The sequence below is a fragment of the Eptesicus fuscus genome, chromosome 22, assembly GCF_027574615.1.
Source record: "Eptesicus fuscus isolate TK198812 chromosome 22, DD_ASM_mEF_20220401, whole genome shotgun sequence".
Taxonomy (NCBI): Eukaryota; Metazoa; Chordata; class Mammalia; order Chiroptera; family Vespertilionidae; genus Eptesicus; species Eptesicus fuscus.
In genome coordinates, this window is record NC_072494.1 from 6,837,372 (window position 1) to 6,855,640 (window position 18,269).

Consider the following 18,269-nt stretch of genomic DNA (forward strand, 5'->3'; position numbering starts at 1 on the left):
TTGTAGTTTGCTTTTTTCATTTTACAATGTATCTTGGAGAATTATTACATATATGTTCATAGAGCTCTTCCTCATTCTTACAGCTACTTAGTATTCTGTGTGGACATACCATAGATTTTCCAACCACTCTCCTATCAATGGGCATTGAAGTTGTTTTCAATACTTCGCAAAAACAAAATTGTAATTAATAAACTTTTATATATATATTTTCATATTGTTGGAGGCACATCTTAAAAATACAATTGCTGGTCTTATTGGTTGAAAGGTAAATACGTTGCTTTGTTAGACATTGCCTAATTTCCTTCCAAAAGAATGTACCAAATTGTATTCCCATAGCAGTGTCCTCACAGCCTTGCAAACAGAATGTGTTGTCATATTCTTAAATCTTTTCCAGCTGACCGAGAAATGGTATCTGACTGAATACCATTTATCCAATTTTTAACTTCCATTTATCCAATTTTGAATTCATTTTTAAACATTTTCATGCTTGAAGACCATTTCTATACCTTTTATGGTGAATTATCTGTTCATGTATTTTTCTCATTTTTCTGTTGGGTTTTTGGTCCTTTTCCCTTCCTTATACTTTTAACAAAATCACTTGGCTATCTTGGTTGAGGCAATTTTGGGTGTGGATGATAATCGGAAGCTGGACTCGGTCTGTTAACTTTGAGATACCCATTAGACTTTTAAGTGGAAATGTCAAGAAGGCTGTTGGAGATACAAAGTTGGGAGTTCCCAGATATAGATGGCATTTTGATCCATGTGAACCAGATGAGATCAACACATGAGTGCAGATGTAAAATAAACTGCAACATTACCAAGATCATGGAGAAGGGAAGGAACCAGCCAGAGATTAAGAAGGACCAATATGGCAGAAGGAAAACAAGAATTTGGTGTCATAGAAACAGAGCAAAGAACAAATTTCAAAGACAGTCTGATAAAGTGTCAATTGACCATACGATAGCAATTGTTAGAGACTTTGAGGGGGGGAAAAAAGCTTTAGTGGAGTGGTAAAGATAAAACCCCAATTTAAGTGAAATTCAGAATGAGGAATAGGAGTTTGAGACCATCAGCATATTTAGGAAATTTTGTTGTCAAGTATTCAAGCCACATTTTGTATCATAAAGTACAATGGAAAGAATTATGGGTGCTTAAGGATTTCATGAGCAGCAAAACCGTAATAAAGCAGAAAACTCAAAAGGAGAAAGTAGGCTAAAACAAATGGGTTAAATAAAAAGAACAAATGAAATGGAAAGTGGATGCAATGTCCTTAGGATAATTTTAGTTGAACTTATTTAATGAATACTGATATATTAGGAATTATTCAAGATATAATTATAATTCATTTCATATTCTCTTCTTCTAATCCTCGAAATTCATTTCATTGGTTTTTCCCAATTTTTAAATGTACTCAAGACATTAGATGAGCCCAGTTTTATTGTATTTATCCTATCCTCCTAAGGGGTGTTTATCCAGATCTATGGCTTTAATTAATATCTATTTACTGAAAGCCTTTAATATCTATTAATATTTTTAGATTAGTGGGAATATGAAGTTTCAACTTTTAATACTTTAGCTTATTTTCTATAACATACATGTGTTGCTTCTTTAATAAAAAAAAACACAAGTATTTTTTTTTCAAAAGGAAGTAATGACTCATGAAACTATGTTCTCACTGATGGGTAAATTAAGATGATGAATTAAGAAGAGTGACAATTGATCACTGGATCTAGCTAGCTACATGGAAGTCACTAGTGTCCTTGACAAGATCCATTTTGGTAAAGTAGCGGAAACAAAACCCAGTGACTGGAATAGTTTGGCAGTTCCTCAAAATGTTAAACAAAAAGTTAGGATATGATCTCACAATTACACTCTTAGATACCCGAAAGAATTGAAAATATATATCCACACAAAAACTTCTACCCAAACTTTCATAGCAACGTAACATCCTAGTAGCTAAAAGTGTAAACCACTGGTCGACAAACTCATTAGTCAACAGAGCCAAATATAACAGTACAACGATTGAAATTTTTTGAGAGCCGAAAACCGACTTCTGCGCAGGGGCCATGAAGTTTCAATCGCACTGTACGTGCACGCCTGCTCGTGGTATTTTGTGGAAGAGCCACACTCAAGGGGCCAAAGAGCCGCATGTGGCTCGTGAACCGCGGTTTGCCAACCACTGGTATAAACAATCCAAATATCCATAAGTGAGTAAACAAAGTGTGGTATATATCCATACAATGAAATATTATTCAGCAATTTAAAAAATTAAGTACTGCTCTAGCTGGGTGGCCAGTTGGCTGGAGTGACATCCTGTACACCAAAAGGTTGCAGGTTCGATTCTCAGTCAGGCGACATAACTAGATTGTGGGTTCAATCCCCAGTCGGGGCATGTACAGGAGGCAATCAATGTTTCTCTTTCACATCGATGTTTCTCTCTCTCTTCCTCTCTCTAAAATCAGTACATATATCCTTGAGTGAGGATTTTTTAAAATCTAAATAAAGAATTTAAAAAATTAAGTACTAAAGCATACTAAAGAATAGATGAACCTTGACATTAGCTAAGAGAGATAAATAAACCAGTCACTAAATAAAATATTTTGAATGATTCATTCCATGTATATGAAATGTCCAGAACAGGCAAATCTATAGAGATAAGAAAATGTATTCATTGTTGCTAAGGCTGGAGGAAGGTGGTTCTGGGGAGTGATTGCTAATTCCTATAAGGTTTAGGGTGGGGGGAGGTGGAAGTGATGAAAATATTCTAAAATTAGATGTCTATGTTGCAAACTGTGAATATAGTAAAAGCCACTGAAGCATACACTTTAAAAGAGTGAATTTTATGATACATAAATTATCTCAATAAAACTGTTACAAAAAACAAAAGGCAGGAGAATCTAGTTGATGATCACTTTGTATTTGTTCTGATCTACCACCAAAATTTAACAGCCATTTGTGAAGAACCTGAGAATTGAACTCACAACCTAGTTATGTACGCTGAGAATATTAAATGAATTATAATTATATCTTGAATAGTTCCTGACTAATATATCAGTATTTTCTGTCTTCTATTTTGTCAATGTACAGGTTTTATTTGATCTTACTTCTAGGGATTTATTAATCATTTTTTAAATAACCTTTTTTTCCTTCTCCCTTATCCCTCCCCCCTTTCCAAACGCTCCAAAACAAAGATAGCCAGATAGAAAACTGTTTTGACTCTTTTAAGAAAAACCACATTTTACATTTTTTAAAAGTATTAAATGTGGTCATTGTTCACATTTACTTTTCACACAGTCCAAGTTACATATTTCAAAAAAGCAGCATTTGCCTAGAAATAATAACATATCATGTTAAGCAAACAATACATTATATAGCCTGAATTCTAAAACTCAGTTTGGATTATATGAAACTATTTTGTAAAAGTTACAAAACAGGTATCCCTCAGTCTTAAAAAAAATGTTTGAATTTTTAAATAATGCTGCTATATTTTTTTTCATGATATTAAATAAATTTACAGTGGTAAGCAGAAGGTATCATCATTTCATGGGTAAAGAAACTAAGTGAGTACATATACAAGCCCAGTGGCAAAACTAAATAAGTTTTGGAACTGATTTTCTCTCTTGGATTTTATAATTTCAATAGTATACCTTAGCAATTTAGCTACGGATACAAACAATAATAAAAATCCTGCACAAATATTCAAACTTGGGGAATTCTAGTTAAAAATAACAAAACAAAAACATTAGGCAAATTTTCCTTCAAAAAGAAAGGATAAACAAAGATTTAGATAGCCCATGTACATTATTGAAGTTATATGTGAATCAACCTTTTCTGTATTCCTTAAACAAAATTTTATAATCAACTGATGAAAAACCAAACTTCATATTCAATGACACTTTCAGAATGTATCTATAGTTAACTTAATGCAAAAACATCTGGTAAAAACAGAGCTAATTCATTGAAGTCTTTAAGTATGGCAACATTTTATTATTTTTGGTGCATCTTCTTACGCATTTCTTCAAGGGCTGCTTCTTTCTCTCTCAGCATCTGTTTAAGTCTTCTAATTTTTTCATCTCGAATGGTTTCTTCTAACTCTGGTGGTGTCATGGGAAAAATATCTTCAGTATAATTTCTAGTAAAGGTATGACTTTGTCCAAAATCTGCACTTGAACTCAAAGCGACTTTCTCCTGGTTTTCACGAGTACAGTGTTCTACCTCAGTTCTTTCTTCTCTGGTTTTATTGCAGCTTGTGACAATGTTATGGTGTGATACATCTGAAGTTGGTAAAATACAGCTAATTCCTCCATTTAAAGCTGTGTTATAAGCACTCTCGGTTTTTCTCTTCTTTGCGTGATCCATCTTCTTCACGGTTTTTGCTTTTCTTTTCTTATCAAAACCCTGTTGCAATGTTGAGTACAATTCCAATGGAAAAGCAAATTATTAGTGCCATATATAGTGTGTGCTCTGAAATTTAACAAGTTTGAAGATACAAATATACAGCAATTAAATTCAACTCAACAAAATATATTGAGAACAACTACAGCAAGAGATTAATATTTATGGTACCAAAAAACCAGCAATATCCTAAAGATTTTCATTGAGAATGAATTGCTGAATTCACATTTTCCTGCTTATATTAAGTATTAGAATCTATACTGATCTACCACCAAAATATAACAGCCATTTGTGAAGAACCTGAGAAGTGACTTACATTTTTTTTCCCTTTGCATGCTAGGCACATACTAAAGACTTTCATTGGGAAAGATAGACTGAGCTCTGATCTTATAAGTAGAATGACAGTAGGCAAAGTTACGGGGATGCTACTTTTCATCATCACTGACCATGTAGATTTCTTAAGATGTTACTAGTAAGAGTAATATATTGCAATAAACATCTGCATGCTTATATTTTCCCTACACTTGGATTATTTATTTTAGATAGGGTCTTCAAAGTAGTATAATTAAAAAGCTATGGCCATTTTCTTATAATTTTATGATGAAAAATAAACAGCAGGTGAATAAAAATACTTGAAACATCATCATCAATTAACCATGGATGCATTTTTACCTATGCATATATAGTTCTTTTTAACACCATTTTAGTATAATATATATAATATATATGCCAAGTTGGTAACTATTATTTATATTAAGACATAAAAAAATTAATACACTCATGTCTCTTTGGAGTACCTACAAAGAATACTTTAAAATCTTTTACCTGTTTTCTCTCTTCCTCCTTCACTGTAAACTTTGTCTCTTTGTCACTCTTCACCAAACTCCTAAAGGAATCAAAATCTCCAGCACCCAAATGGTCAGGAATCCGAGTAAGTCTTATTCTCAAATCTTTAGTGAGACCAAACAGCTTTTTAAATTCAGCATCTGTCTTCAGATATGCCTTACTGCTGGTTCCTTGAGAATTTTTCTTGTCATTTCTTTCTTGAGCATCTTTTTGTAATGTTGATGCCATCTCATTCTGGATCTGAAATGAGGGAAAGAAAACACACAAACAATACTACCCATTACTTAAGCTATTTTATCAGATTGGTAACTAAGGGATTTCCTCATCTTACTTCAAGCATGCTTTAAAGTCCTAAATGGTTGGTTTGCATTACCCTTGCCTTACCACCCACACTGAACTGAACTGAGACAAATAAATAAGAAATGTTTCCATGCAATTTCTTATTTATTTCACTTTCTTGCACTAGAAAGGTTAGTTACTAAATTCTCAAACAACTGAAATGAGAACACACACTAATGACAAGTTAAAAATAATCTAAGTGACATTAATTAGAAATTGTAGTCGTCTGAAAAAGTCTTATGCCTTTAACCAATCTTAGAGTCAAATCAGAATTTACTTCCTTATATCTCTGGAGTTCAATAAATTCTGTACTGAAAGAGAAGAAATACTGACATTAAGTATACCTCCAAGTAAGAAAAAGGTGGGTACAAATATTTAGTGAGCACAGAAACACACATCTTATGTAGAACAGAAAGATTCCTATGTGGATGTTGGATAATTGGAGTCGGAGTCAGAAAGTAGGGCTAAAAAAAAAAAAAGGGGGGGGAAATTTATCTACTAAAAAAAAAAAAAATTCAATCGAAGATAAATCCTATTTCCACAAATGACATAAAAGGTACTGTATGGCCCTGTCCTACCCCTTACCCCTTCCACCATCTACCTTTAAAAAAATTGACATGTATACCACAAAACAAACCCCCACCTCTTCTACTACATGCATAATATTGATCTCTTCATTACTAAAAAAGTAGGCTATTAAATATATATATATATATATATACACATGCATATGTATGCATGTGTGTACAAATGTATGCATATATGCACACATAATTTTACTAAGCTTTTAATTCACATTATCCTTTTCCAACTCTTCTAAACCCTGTTGCTCTGTGATTTTGTTTGACTTTGTTTTAAAATTTGGCATGCCAAATGACAAGACAAAGATACCGCTTGGTCTCTCTCAATTATATTCCTCCTCAAACATTTCCTTCAGATAAAAGCTTTGACTTAGCATTCACGTGTGTATGGTGTGTGTGATGAAGTGGAGGATGGGAGAAGAGGGGAGAAAGGTATTATAGATAACTTTGAGAATTAAAAAAGAAAACTTTTCTATGCAGATAAAAAGAACACCCTGACATGGGAAAATTACCTTTGGTTCTTGGTCTCTGAAAACACACTGTTGTGAAGTAATACTTGTTGCATCAACAGAGGAACTTATTTTCTCTATGCTTTGGATGATATTTTCTTTTGGGGGGGCATTTTGTCCTGTACTAAATCCATGTGGAAAGTCTGCCTTTAGGAATAAAGTCTTACTCTGTTTTAAGTAGTTAATGGGTGGGTTCAGATTATTTGGGTGTAGGATAGAAAGAGATGGTGTCTCCACTTTTTTATTCTTCTCTGCCCTTAGATTGGCCATGGAAGCAAGCTGGGTGTTTGAAAATGATTTTGTCTCCATCTGGGAAGATTTATTTTTAGCCAAAACAAAGTTTACAACCTCTCTGGATAGTTCTGTTACTGGACTTGAGCTCACTATCTGTGATATATCTTTTCTTGGTGGAATATCAGGAGAAACAGAATTCTGTTGATCAATCTGTGATGACAAAACATCTGTCCCCTTTTTAGCCAACAGATAGATTTTCCCATTACACATAACCAACGCATTATCTTTAATAGGCATACTTTTGGATTGTGCCCCACTAGGACTGCTGGTACTCAATGGTGGCATCTTTATAGTATTACCTCCCACACTTTTCTTTTCTACAAAACTTTTTAAAATCTGCGAAGCCACATTATTTGAAGACTTAACAGGAACAAGAGATGGAGTACAAGGCTGTCGATTTTCTTGAAAAATCCATTTCACTGGAGCAGCTTGAGAATGCTGACCACCTTTTAATTGTGTCTCTTTTGCAACATTCATTGGAATTTGTGTGGCATTTAGTATCACTGGCTTGGCTATTTCTGTAACAGGTTTTGGATAAATGTGTTGAAAGTTCTTGGTAGCTACATTTTTCACTGTTTTTACAGGAGATACGTAAATAACAGAAGGTATTTGGGAGGCCTCAACTGTTCCTGAGGAGCTTGTGGTTGCAGTTGCAAGTATCTTTTGCTGAATTGAAGGAGGTAATGATGTCGCTGGTACAGATTTCACTTCAGCATGGGCTGGAATCTGTAAATGATGCCCAGAAGGCAAAACTGGAGGTTTCACAGTCATTGGAAGGCTCTGAGTATTTACTAAAATGTAAGATGAATCGTTTTGTGTTGAGGAGGAAGTAACAGCCAATGTTTGCATGGTGAGTCCATCAATTTTCACACCATGACTCTGAACTTTAGAAACTGATGAGGTAAAAGTTTCAGTTCCCACAGTAGTAACTCTAACTTTTTCTGCTGTATCTACTGTTCTTGTAAGTAAATAGTTTGAAGAACTGGCTGGCTGAAAAATGGGCAATTGAGCTGTTGATGAACTTGTGGAAGAGCTGGAAATCTGAGTCTGAAAAGTAACTTGAACTGGGCTTCCTGTATTCCCTTTCAAAGCATCAGACATAACTGAAGATTGAACTAGTGGTATAAGATTTCCAGAGAAATTAGGAATTGGAAGTAATTGCAGAAGATTTTTTCCATCCGAGCCAATCGTCTGAACTACTTGGTACATGCAGCCTGAAACACTTAAAAGAACACGAGTAATAAATACAACGTACTACATGATACATACATTTTATTTAAAACCAAATTATTTTCAAATATTTAAAAATATTTATATATAAAATATAATAAAAGTATATCATTTGAAATATTACAAAGTAAAAGTTTTGAAGGAAAAAACAGTCAAAGAAATGATCACAACCTTTAGATTTCACATTAGGCAATACATATAAGATAGGAACATTTACTCTCAAACTGTGTTTCCTACTGTTTCACCCTATATAAAGATATGTCTACTACTCGAATATGCTCCTCTTAAACTATTAGCCTCCTCCCTCCTCCTTTTCCTTGAGTTCTTTCCTCTTGTCGGCCTCCTTTACTTTATTGACTAGAATTCTCATTTCACTTCCATTTATGCTTATCCTATTTCCCTCACTCTTCCCAACCCAATCTGTTGTGTTCTTCCCACTGACAATGACTTCCAAGTTCTACTGTTAGCCATTCTTCTTTTGCTAAGGCATCTCTTATGGTAATACCTTGGTGTGCCACATTTTCAGAGACTAAGCTGAGTTACTCTTGTGGGAACCATTTTCTTCTTTGATTTATTGTCTCAGCACATCTGAAGTTTGGTGCTAAACAGTCCTTAGTATGCCAATTACTCATATTAGTTCCGATTGCCTACCAATTCATATATAACTGCAATGTCATTTTAGCTGAATGGTTTTCAATGAACATGGAACACATTAAAAGTAACTTTTTGCAAATTTTTTATTTACTTATTTTAGTAACATTTTTTCATCTAACCAATTTTGATCTGGTTACTGATGAGCTATTTTTTAGTACAGATTGTAACATTTTTAAGAAATCCCATATCAATCGTTGTATAATCAATTATTTGTAGATTTCTTAAATGTAGGCACCTCAATCTATTTACACCTAAAACTACCTTTCAATCTATTTACACCTAAAACTACCTTTCAATCTATTTACACCTAAAACTACCTTTCAATCTATTTACACCTAAAACTACCAAGACCTCATGGAACTCAAGGTCATCACACATATTGTTTCTCTACCTAGGCACTCCTCTCCCACCCACATAACTCAAATCTCAGCATAAGTGATCTTCCCAAGTATCTGACCACCTCAATTACCCTTCCCCTCCTTCATAGTCTAAAATTCTACACCTGCTGATTTCCTTCATGGTACATATCACAAGTTGTCATCAAGTCTTAATTAATTTCGTGCTCAATTCTAGCAACATGAGTACAGATCCATGTCCTATAAAACCAGTGTGCCCTTATATGACTAGGATCAAATAAAGAAAAAAATGTAAGGGCAAAGGAGTTCTCAAAAGTGTAAAGCTGTGTATTACTGCATATACTAGTATGTGTTTTTAAACCTCAGGTATTAACAAAAAGGAAAGCCAAAAATTGTATGCATCCTAGAAAGCACTGGAACTCAGTTTTACCTTTCTCTAACCCAAAATAACATAACTGCAGCTTACAAATATTTAAAACAGCTTTCTGGCTACTTGATATTGCTTCAATAGGTTATATTTACTTTTAGTAAGTGAAAAGTTAATCTCTAAAGAGAAGCACAAACATAAAGTATAAATTCTTGTATTCAGGGCTTGAAGAGGAAAACCAACCTCACTTTCCCACCCCCGAAAGTACATATAAACTGGATCAGAACTTAATGCCTGTTATAGTTCAGGCAACAGCCTCAGTTATGGGGAAAGGGTCAATAAAGTAGCCTTTGGACCTCCCTGATTTTATATAGTCCACAAGCTAAGGATGGTTTTTAAATTATGATTTTTTTTAAACTCTCAATATTTTTGTGATGTGAAAATTTTATGAGATTCAAATTTCAGGGTCCATAAAGTTTTATTAGTACACAAATGCACTCATTTTTTTTCATGTACTGTTTATCCCTGCTTTCCTGCTGCAACAGAACTGAGTAGTCACAGCAGAGATCATATGGCCTGCAAAGCCTAAAATATTTAATATCTGGTCCTTCACAGAAAATTTTTTGCTTGCCTCCAACCTAGTTCATCCCACAATCCCTACAAGAACTTAAACTTCCTGGTTTATAGACATGTAACTAGTTAAGTATAATTGAGATAAATGATGTATTTGGATGAGTATAAAAATGCCTGCTGCGCCTTTTCTTAAAACATTCTCTTCCCAAGGCTTCCTGATATGACACTCTCCTGTGTAGTGACTTCCTTAGTCTTCTTTGCCAACTCAGCCTACTTGAATCAACCTTCAAATGTTGGAATTCACCAAAGCGTAAACTGAATTCTTTCTACTCTGTAAGATTTCCCTAGATGACTACTTTTACATGTATGGCTTTAATTAAATTACCATTTATAATATCATCAAATATTCTTATCTTAGCTCTTTTGAAATTCAGACTTAATATCCATCTTCCCTCATGACATTTCCATTCAGAATCTCAAATGTACCTAGAACTCAACATGGCCTTTTCCAGTGTCTCCCTCTGCCCTTTCTGGTAAATAGTATCCATTTACCTTATATGTTAAAGTCAGAACAACTAATTCCTGCTTTCTTACCATCTATATTCAATTATGAAATCCTGTTGCTATTATCTTCTCTATCTCCCTTGATCTTCGTTTCTTTTCACATTAACTTTCTTCACTCTAGTCCAAGCAAACATCATCTCTGGCCTAGACTGTGATAGTAGCTTCATAACTGGTCTTTTCTTCAGTCAAATAAGCTGTCCCTTCCCTGCTCAAAACATTTCAAAAGCTTCCCACTTTCCTTTAGGAGAAAAACGAACAAACAAGAGAGTTTGATGCAATGGAAGGCAAAGGAAGAGAGAGTTTTAAGAACATTGGGGAATTCTTATCGGGAGAGGCCAAGTAGGATACAGATTAAAAATGTACACTAGAGCCCTAGCTGGTTTGGCTCAATGGATAGAGTGTCGACCTACAGACTGAAGGGTCCGGGGTTCGATTCCAGTCAAGGTCATGTACTTAGGTTGCAGACTTGATCCCTGGCCAGGGCATGTGTGGGAGGCAATCAATCCATGTGTCTCTCTCACAACAATGTTTTTCTCTGTGTCTCTCCCCCTCCCTTCTACTCTCTCTAAAAATCAATGGGGAAATATCATCAGGTGAGGATTAACAAAAATAGAAAAGAAGAAAGCAAGAAAAGCAAGAGAGAGAGAGAGAGAGAGAGAGAGAGAGAGAGAGAGAGAGAGAGAGAGAGAGAGAGAGAGAAGGCACAGAAAAAGGATATTTAAAAAAAGTACACTGGAATGAATGACATGTGTCATCGATGGCCTTAAAAGAGCACTTTAGTGGGGAGAGAAGTTGCTGAGGCGTGAATAGGAAGAAAAGATGAAGATAGCAAGTATAGACAACTCTCTTATGAACTTTGACTATAAAAGGGAAGAGAAAGACTGGAAAGCAGCTGAAGGCTAAAAACAGGGTCAAAGAAAAGATTTTTTTTTTAAAGCGCAGATGAACCAGAACATGTGTAAATGCTCAAGTGAGTCATCAAGAGGAAAAGACTGGTAATAAAAGAAGAACGCAGAATAATTAAGTAGAAGGATTGATAAGGGGATGGAACCAGAAGACAGGGTGGAGGGACTGAACCTTAAAGAGAACTGGAGAAATATCTCCTTCCACTGGAACTGAAGAAAGGTTAGGTGCACTTACAGGTAAGTTTATAGCTTTGGTGTCAGAAGGTTGAGGCAATTCTGATCTAAAGGCTTTTTTTTTCTCTCTCTATAAAAAAGGGCAAGATATCATCTGTTAAGAAAAAAGAGCAAAAACGCAGAGATCTGAGGAGAATAAAATGATTTGAAATGGTCTTTGTGTGAGAATAAGATGGAGAAAATCTATTTCCAAATCTCATCATTTTCTCCCTTCTATTCCCCTCCAAAAAGGAAAGGAAAATACAGCTTCTTCTATGTCAATATATCAGTAGAGATTCACATAATCTACCAGAGACCATAAATTCCTTAAAAGTAGATAATCCATTTTAATCTATATCCTTTACACCTAATACAGCTACTGGCACACTGTAGACATTGTTAGCTGAATTTAATTCTACAAGCTATAATTTTTAAAAATCCATGATTTCCTAGTAACAAATGGAATGAGTCCTAAAAATTACACTGAAATGCAAAATGCTAAGGAGATAAATGATAAATCAGGGTGAAATTCATACTTCTTCAATCAATATCTTTTTTTCAGATCTAGAAGAGACTTTCCATTTAAGAGATTAAAATTCTGCTAAAGTCAGAACTAAAACTAGACTCTGATTCTGCATCCCATGCTCTGGTTTGGCCACTTAAAAAGAATAATCAACAGGCTAATTATCTTAAACCAGCTGGGTTTGAACTGAGATACTACATTGGAAAAATAATACAGTTTAAGGCTTTAAAAGAGAAAATAGGAATAATCTTAGAAAGATTATGGACTTCTAATCTTGGCTCATCCAATTACTAGTTGATTGGTAAATTTACTTAACCTCTTTGAATCTCTGTCTCTTCATCTGTAAAATGGGAAAAAGGGGCTTGCTATGAGAAGTAAATGAAGGAACTGGCTGGGATTATAAGCACCCAATATATGCTAGTTATCATCTTCCATTAAAATGTATAATTGGTGCCCAAGAATAAGCAAATGAATCAGATAGTCTTCAAAATGTGAGAAATTTAATAAAAAGGTATAACTTTAATAAAAGGTATACTAAACATATTTACAATATTATATAACTGACATTTTTACAACTCTAATACTGATGTGAAGCATTTACATATTAGAAATGGAATGATAAAAATTTTGCAGGCTAATGAACATTTTGTAGATATTTTTGCAAAATATATTTTTTCAACTGCTAGGAGACCTTTTTTCATCTTACTATCTATGATTTAACTTTATTTTTTAAAATATATATTTATTGATTTTTTACCGAGAGGAAGGGAGAGGGATAGAGAGTTAGAAACATCGATGAGAGAGAAACATCGATCAGCTGCCTCCTGCACACCCCCTACTGGGGATGTGCCCCGCAACCAAGGTACATGCCCTTGACCGGAATCGAACCTGGGACTCTCAGTCCGAAGGCCGATGCTCTATCCACTGAGCCAAACCAATCAGGGCTGATATAACTTTAATATACATATATAATATATATAAATACATAATATATACCATATTACGTGTGTGTGTATGTATGTGTGTGTGTGTGTGTGTGTGTGTGTATGTATATATATATATATATATATATATATATATATATATATGAATCTATTATAAATAGCCCAGCAAGATGGGTATTGCTGTCCCTATTTTATAGTTGAGAAAATATCGAGGTTTTTCTGAATAATTTATTCAGAAATACATGCTCTCTAGGGCAACCCCATCCATTTTTTTGTTTACTTTAGCATAAGTCCAACATACCAGGGTCCAAAAATTCAATTGCATAAATTGAGAAATTAATGAAAAATAGATGTCAGATAGTCTGTAATGGTATGTCTGTCTGTCTCTGTCTCTCTCTCACACACACAATCACAAAAGAAAACATAATAATACCTACACTGTATATAAAACAAAATACACACTGAACTCACAATGGAGCATTATCTAACCAAAGCAAGCCACCTGCTAAGGACACTAGTTTTTAACTTCCCATTTAAGAACAAAGGGTTAAGGGCGGTTAGAAGCCAATTAAGAATCACATGACATCCTAATTCCTATTATTATAGGATGCATTATCATAGGCTTTTATTATAATGCCTCTAAGCTGATGATTCACATCTTTATTTTCAGCTCTGAGCCTTGAGTTTCAGATTCAAATATCTCTCAGATGGCTTTCCTGGTGTGTTCATCTCAATTTACCAATATCTACCCAGAAAACTGATTGATGGTCTTTTCTTCGAGTCAATTCCCTAACAAGGTCTGACTATTTTCCCTTCTATATTCTTTGACTCCAACCCTTACTTTGCATCAGGCAATTCAAGCCCAAGCATCTCTGAAAGGACAGCTAATATAGAATCTCTAGATGCCTGATCCCTCACCACCAAATCCATAGATAACATTGGTTATCTAAAATGCACAGGTGACCATTACAGTCCTTTTCTTAAATTCTCCAATCTCCAAGAGATAGTCTAATCTCTTCAGCAGAGCAAACAGAATCAAACAATAAATGCCAATTGTTAGTAATAAGACATACTGGTACTTTATTTTACCAATTCTCTCTGCCTAGACATAGCCTGCATTCTTTTCATGTTAATCCTCACCCGAGGATATTTTTTTCCCCATTGATTTCTTTTTTAGAGAGAGTGAAAGGGAGGGAGGGAGAAGGGAAGAGAGACAGAGAAAAACATCAATGTGAGAGAGACACATCGATTGGTTGCCTCCCACACACACCCCAATCGAACCTGCAACCTAGATACATTCACTTGGTGAGGAATGGAACCCCAGACTCAGCCTTTCAATGTGCAGCCAACGCTATAACCACTGAGCACACTTGCCTGGGCGCCTGTATTCATCTTCAATTTAATAACTGATTACTTAGATTCCCCAACTCAACTGCTCCAGAAACCTTTCCTACAATTCCTATTCTCTATGCGTTCACAATATCCTGTGCACAACACTTGAAAAATGTAACACATCATCTCCCTTCTAGACTGTAAAGTTTTTCCACAATCATGGCCCATATCGTATTTTTTAGTTTGCCTCTCCATTTTGCAGTCTATCAGAGTAGGCACTCACTGAATGCTACCAGATGTTTGAACTATACTGATAGTATTAAACTAGGATATAAACCTAGATCTCAATACCTTCTTTCCACTATACTTTTCTGACTCCTGCTTTGCTCTTTGTTAATAAAGCCTAAGTCAAAATAAACTTAATACCTACTATCACAAATACCTTCCAGATTTTTCCATTGCATACAATTAAATGTGAATTTTACATTTTAAGCACTGATGAATTAGAAATACTTTAAACAATAAACTTTTTGTATCGCATTAGTAAAAATATTATAAAAGGAAAGCAGTAACTCAAGAAAATTCAAGTAACTATAGGAAAAAAATCGTAGTAATTTAAAGTTTACGAAGAAAGTAAGTGATTTAGTACCATAAAAATATTATCAGAAAAAATAAAAACACTAAGTTCCCAATAAAGAACTAACATTAATCAAATGTCTTACAAAATTCTACTTGGAATGCAGATTGTTACTTACAAAACAGAATAGAAACTAATATGCAACCAATAACCAAAGTAAATGGTTTGAGGGGAAAAATGCATTTGAAGATGATGACAAGAATGCATAAATCAATGAGTTAATGAACTCCAAATGATTCATGAATGTAATAAAAACGTGGTTCCATCGGTAATGTTATAAAATGCCAAAAATAGATAGCCAAAGGGTTAGAAACAGGATTAAAAAGTTAAAGTACACAATAAGTAAAAATACAAAGTTCTTCCTCTATCTTGTTTCTGATATTAAAAACAAATGCAATCCTGAAACAAACTGAGTTAAGTTAGGGTAAGTCAGATGTCATCAATATACAGACACTAAAACAAGATAGAAGGCAGTCATTAAAAAGTAATCCTACTTCTGCATATCCACAAGGGAGCAGTGCCTCTGCTACTCTACCGAACTTCCACCAAAAATAACCCAATAAGCAACATACATACACAAAAGCTGGCTCTTTTGATGATTTGAAACACAATGCAATAGTTCTTTTTGGCAGTTCTTCAAAATTATATTGTTTCAGCTCACCCCGTTTAGTGACGGTCTCATTTTAGAATATTACGCATGTCTTTTAAAAGTCTTTATTACAATTTAGGCTTTGAATCTACTTATAATGAAAGGAAACCTACTTCGTGAGCCACAATTTATACAGAAGTTGTATTCTTATAACATTTTAACAGTACTTTTCTATTTTTCCTGTTTTACATATATTCACTCTTTTAATCCTGAACCTATCTCTAGGTGGTCATATTTAAATAATGAAAACTGAGGTACTTAGCCTCATGAAGCTAGAATTACACCTAGGCAGTTCGATTTTCTTCATAAATCCTCTTCCATGAATTTTACATCTTAACTTCCATGTTTCCTTCTTCACATTTTCCTTCTGCAGAGACCCATTAACTTTTTCTCACCACTCATTCATTATACGTCCACTAACCATGGAGTGAACAACTTCAAATATTCTACCGGAGCTAACAGTTTTGTTTCCGTTTCATTTGTCGATTAACAGAAGCTTCCAAAAAAAACAAAAACAAAAAAAAAAACCCTGAGTCAGGGATAAACAATTTTCTAAATTTACGAAGTATATCTTTAATACTGGAATCTCCCTATATCAAATATAGTTCTTTACAAAGATATCCAGTTAGAGATGGCATTCGCACTACCCCTGCTTCAAATACGCTGTTCCAAAAGATTGATTTTACAGGCGCATGTCCAGTTTTTCCTTTTTTTTTTTTCCTTCCTCTCCAAATAAAGCTGTTATTTGAAAAATTTAAAATATTCGATTCCCTTATTCTAGAAAAAAAAATTTCGGTTCTGCATTTATATACTCTTATCAATGACACAAATATATCCTCACTCTTAAATTAGGGCTATTTTCACTGAAGGTCCAGCGCCACCTGGGTTGCACTTGCCTCGCAGATCGCTGCTTTTTTTTTTTTTTTTTCCTGCGAGTGCGCGAGAACCTTCCAGAAGGGTTTGGTCACACAGGCGCGTCGGCCATGTTGGTTTTCCTCTCCCGTGGAGCTCTATTCAGTCCGCCTATGAAATCGGAGACGCCGGCCAGGGCAGAGGCGGCCCGCGTTAGGCTCTGAGGAGGATTTAGTTTCCGAGAAGGACGCGCTCTAAGGGCTCTAACCTCCGGGAAGCCGGGCGCGTGAGGAGCTGCTCCCCCCGCGGGGCGCGCCCCTCGGAGCCGCGGTGACAGGAAACGACGGCCGACTCGACATCCTGCTAAGAGACGGGCGCGGGGCGGGCGTGTCCAGGGAGACTGGAAACCTGTACTTACCAGGGCGAGGCGCTGCCTGGCTTTTCCTCGGCGGCTTTCAAGAAGACTCCCTGTAGGTTATTGGACATTTTACTGGTAGAGGGGCGGGAGGGACCAGCGCATCCAAGAGTGGGCAGTGTGGGACTGGGGTCCTCCCAGGGGCGGGAATCGGAGCGAGAAAAGGCGGGGCGGCAGTTGCCCCGGAGCAACTCTGAAAGGGTTCGAAGCTGAGAGGAGGACAACGGCGAGTTCTCCACAGGGTGTAGCTCCGAACCTCGGAGGGAGGCGGCGCAGCCACCGGAAACAGGAAGAATGGACGCCGAGGACAGAGACGGCCGAGCCCTAAGCTCAGAAAGAACCAGCCCGAGTCCCCGCCCCCCGAAGCTTACCACTTCGCTCCGGAGCCTCTCGGAGTCGGCGCGGGAGGTGTGGCCTGAATGGCACCGCCCCTAATAGTGCCGGGTCCCCGCGAAAGACCGCGCCCACCGAAGCCGCCAGCCGTAGGAAAGCTCGGCCAGCGTCTCCCGCGTCGTCATATCCGGTCGCCAACGTGATTGGCTGGCCGAAGCTCCGCCTTTATAACGCGATCCAATCGCAAGTGACGTTTGCTATCTCTTCTTCCGGATCAAGGAATGAATCACCAAAGAAATTTCTCCAGTTACCTACGCAAATAAAATGTTTCCGGGGTCAATTGTAAATTTTCTGCCTTTGTGTTCGCCGCTAGTGTAACTTGAACTCGCCTGCCGGACTTCGGAGGGCTCTTGGAATCGTCTTGCGCTGGTGGCGTGAGGAAATTGTAGCCGCAAGACCGCAGCCAGCGCTGTATTATTGCTATTTTCGGAGGATTTATGGGTTATTTCCTCTGTCTTGAAGCTTTGCGTCTACACTTAACCTCTTTCTGCACGCTCATGCCTTGGTCAAAATTATTTGTCATACAGTTAACTCATTCTCTGAAAGTTTCATTTCCCATATAGTTGGGGTTTTTTGTTTTCTTTCGTTTTTTTCTTGTGGGTTTTTTACATCTTTATTTGGATCTCCATAGAAATGCTTTTCAGAAGTTTCTTGATTCCTGCCATTCAATCACATATCCAAGAAAGGTTCAGTCTTTG

General features: G+C 36.0%; 1 protein-coding gene across 1 annotated transcript; it reads right to left on the bottom strand.

The window, feature by feature from the left end:
• Positions 1-3,202: 3,202 nt before the first annotated feature.
• Positions 3,203-17,696, bottom strand: LRIF1 (ligand dependent nuclear receptor interacting factor 1). Its single transcript, XM_028154037.2, is given in 5 exon segments — positions 3,203-4,398; positions 5,221-5,481; positions 6,674-8,186; positions 17,550-17,635; positions 17,637-17,696. Coding segments are annotated over 5 exon segments (2,331 nt in total). The 3' UTR covers positions 3,203-3,987.
• Between the last annotated feature and the right edge of the window lie 573 nt (positions 17,697-18,269).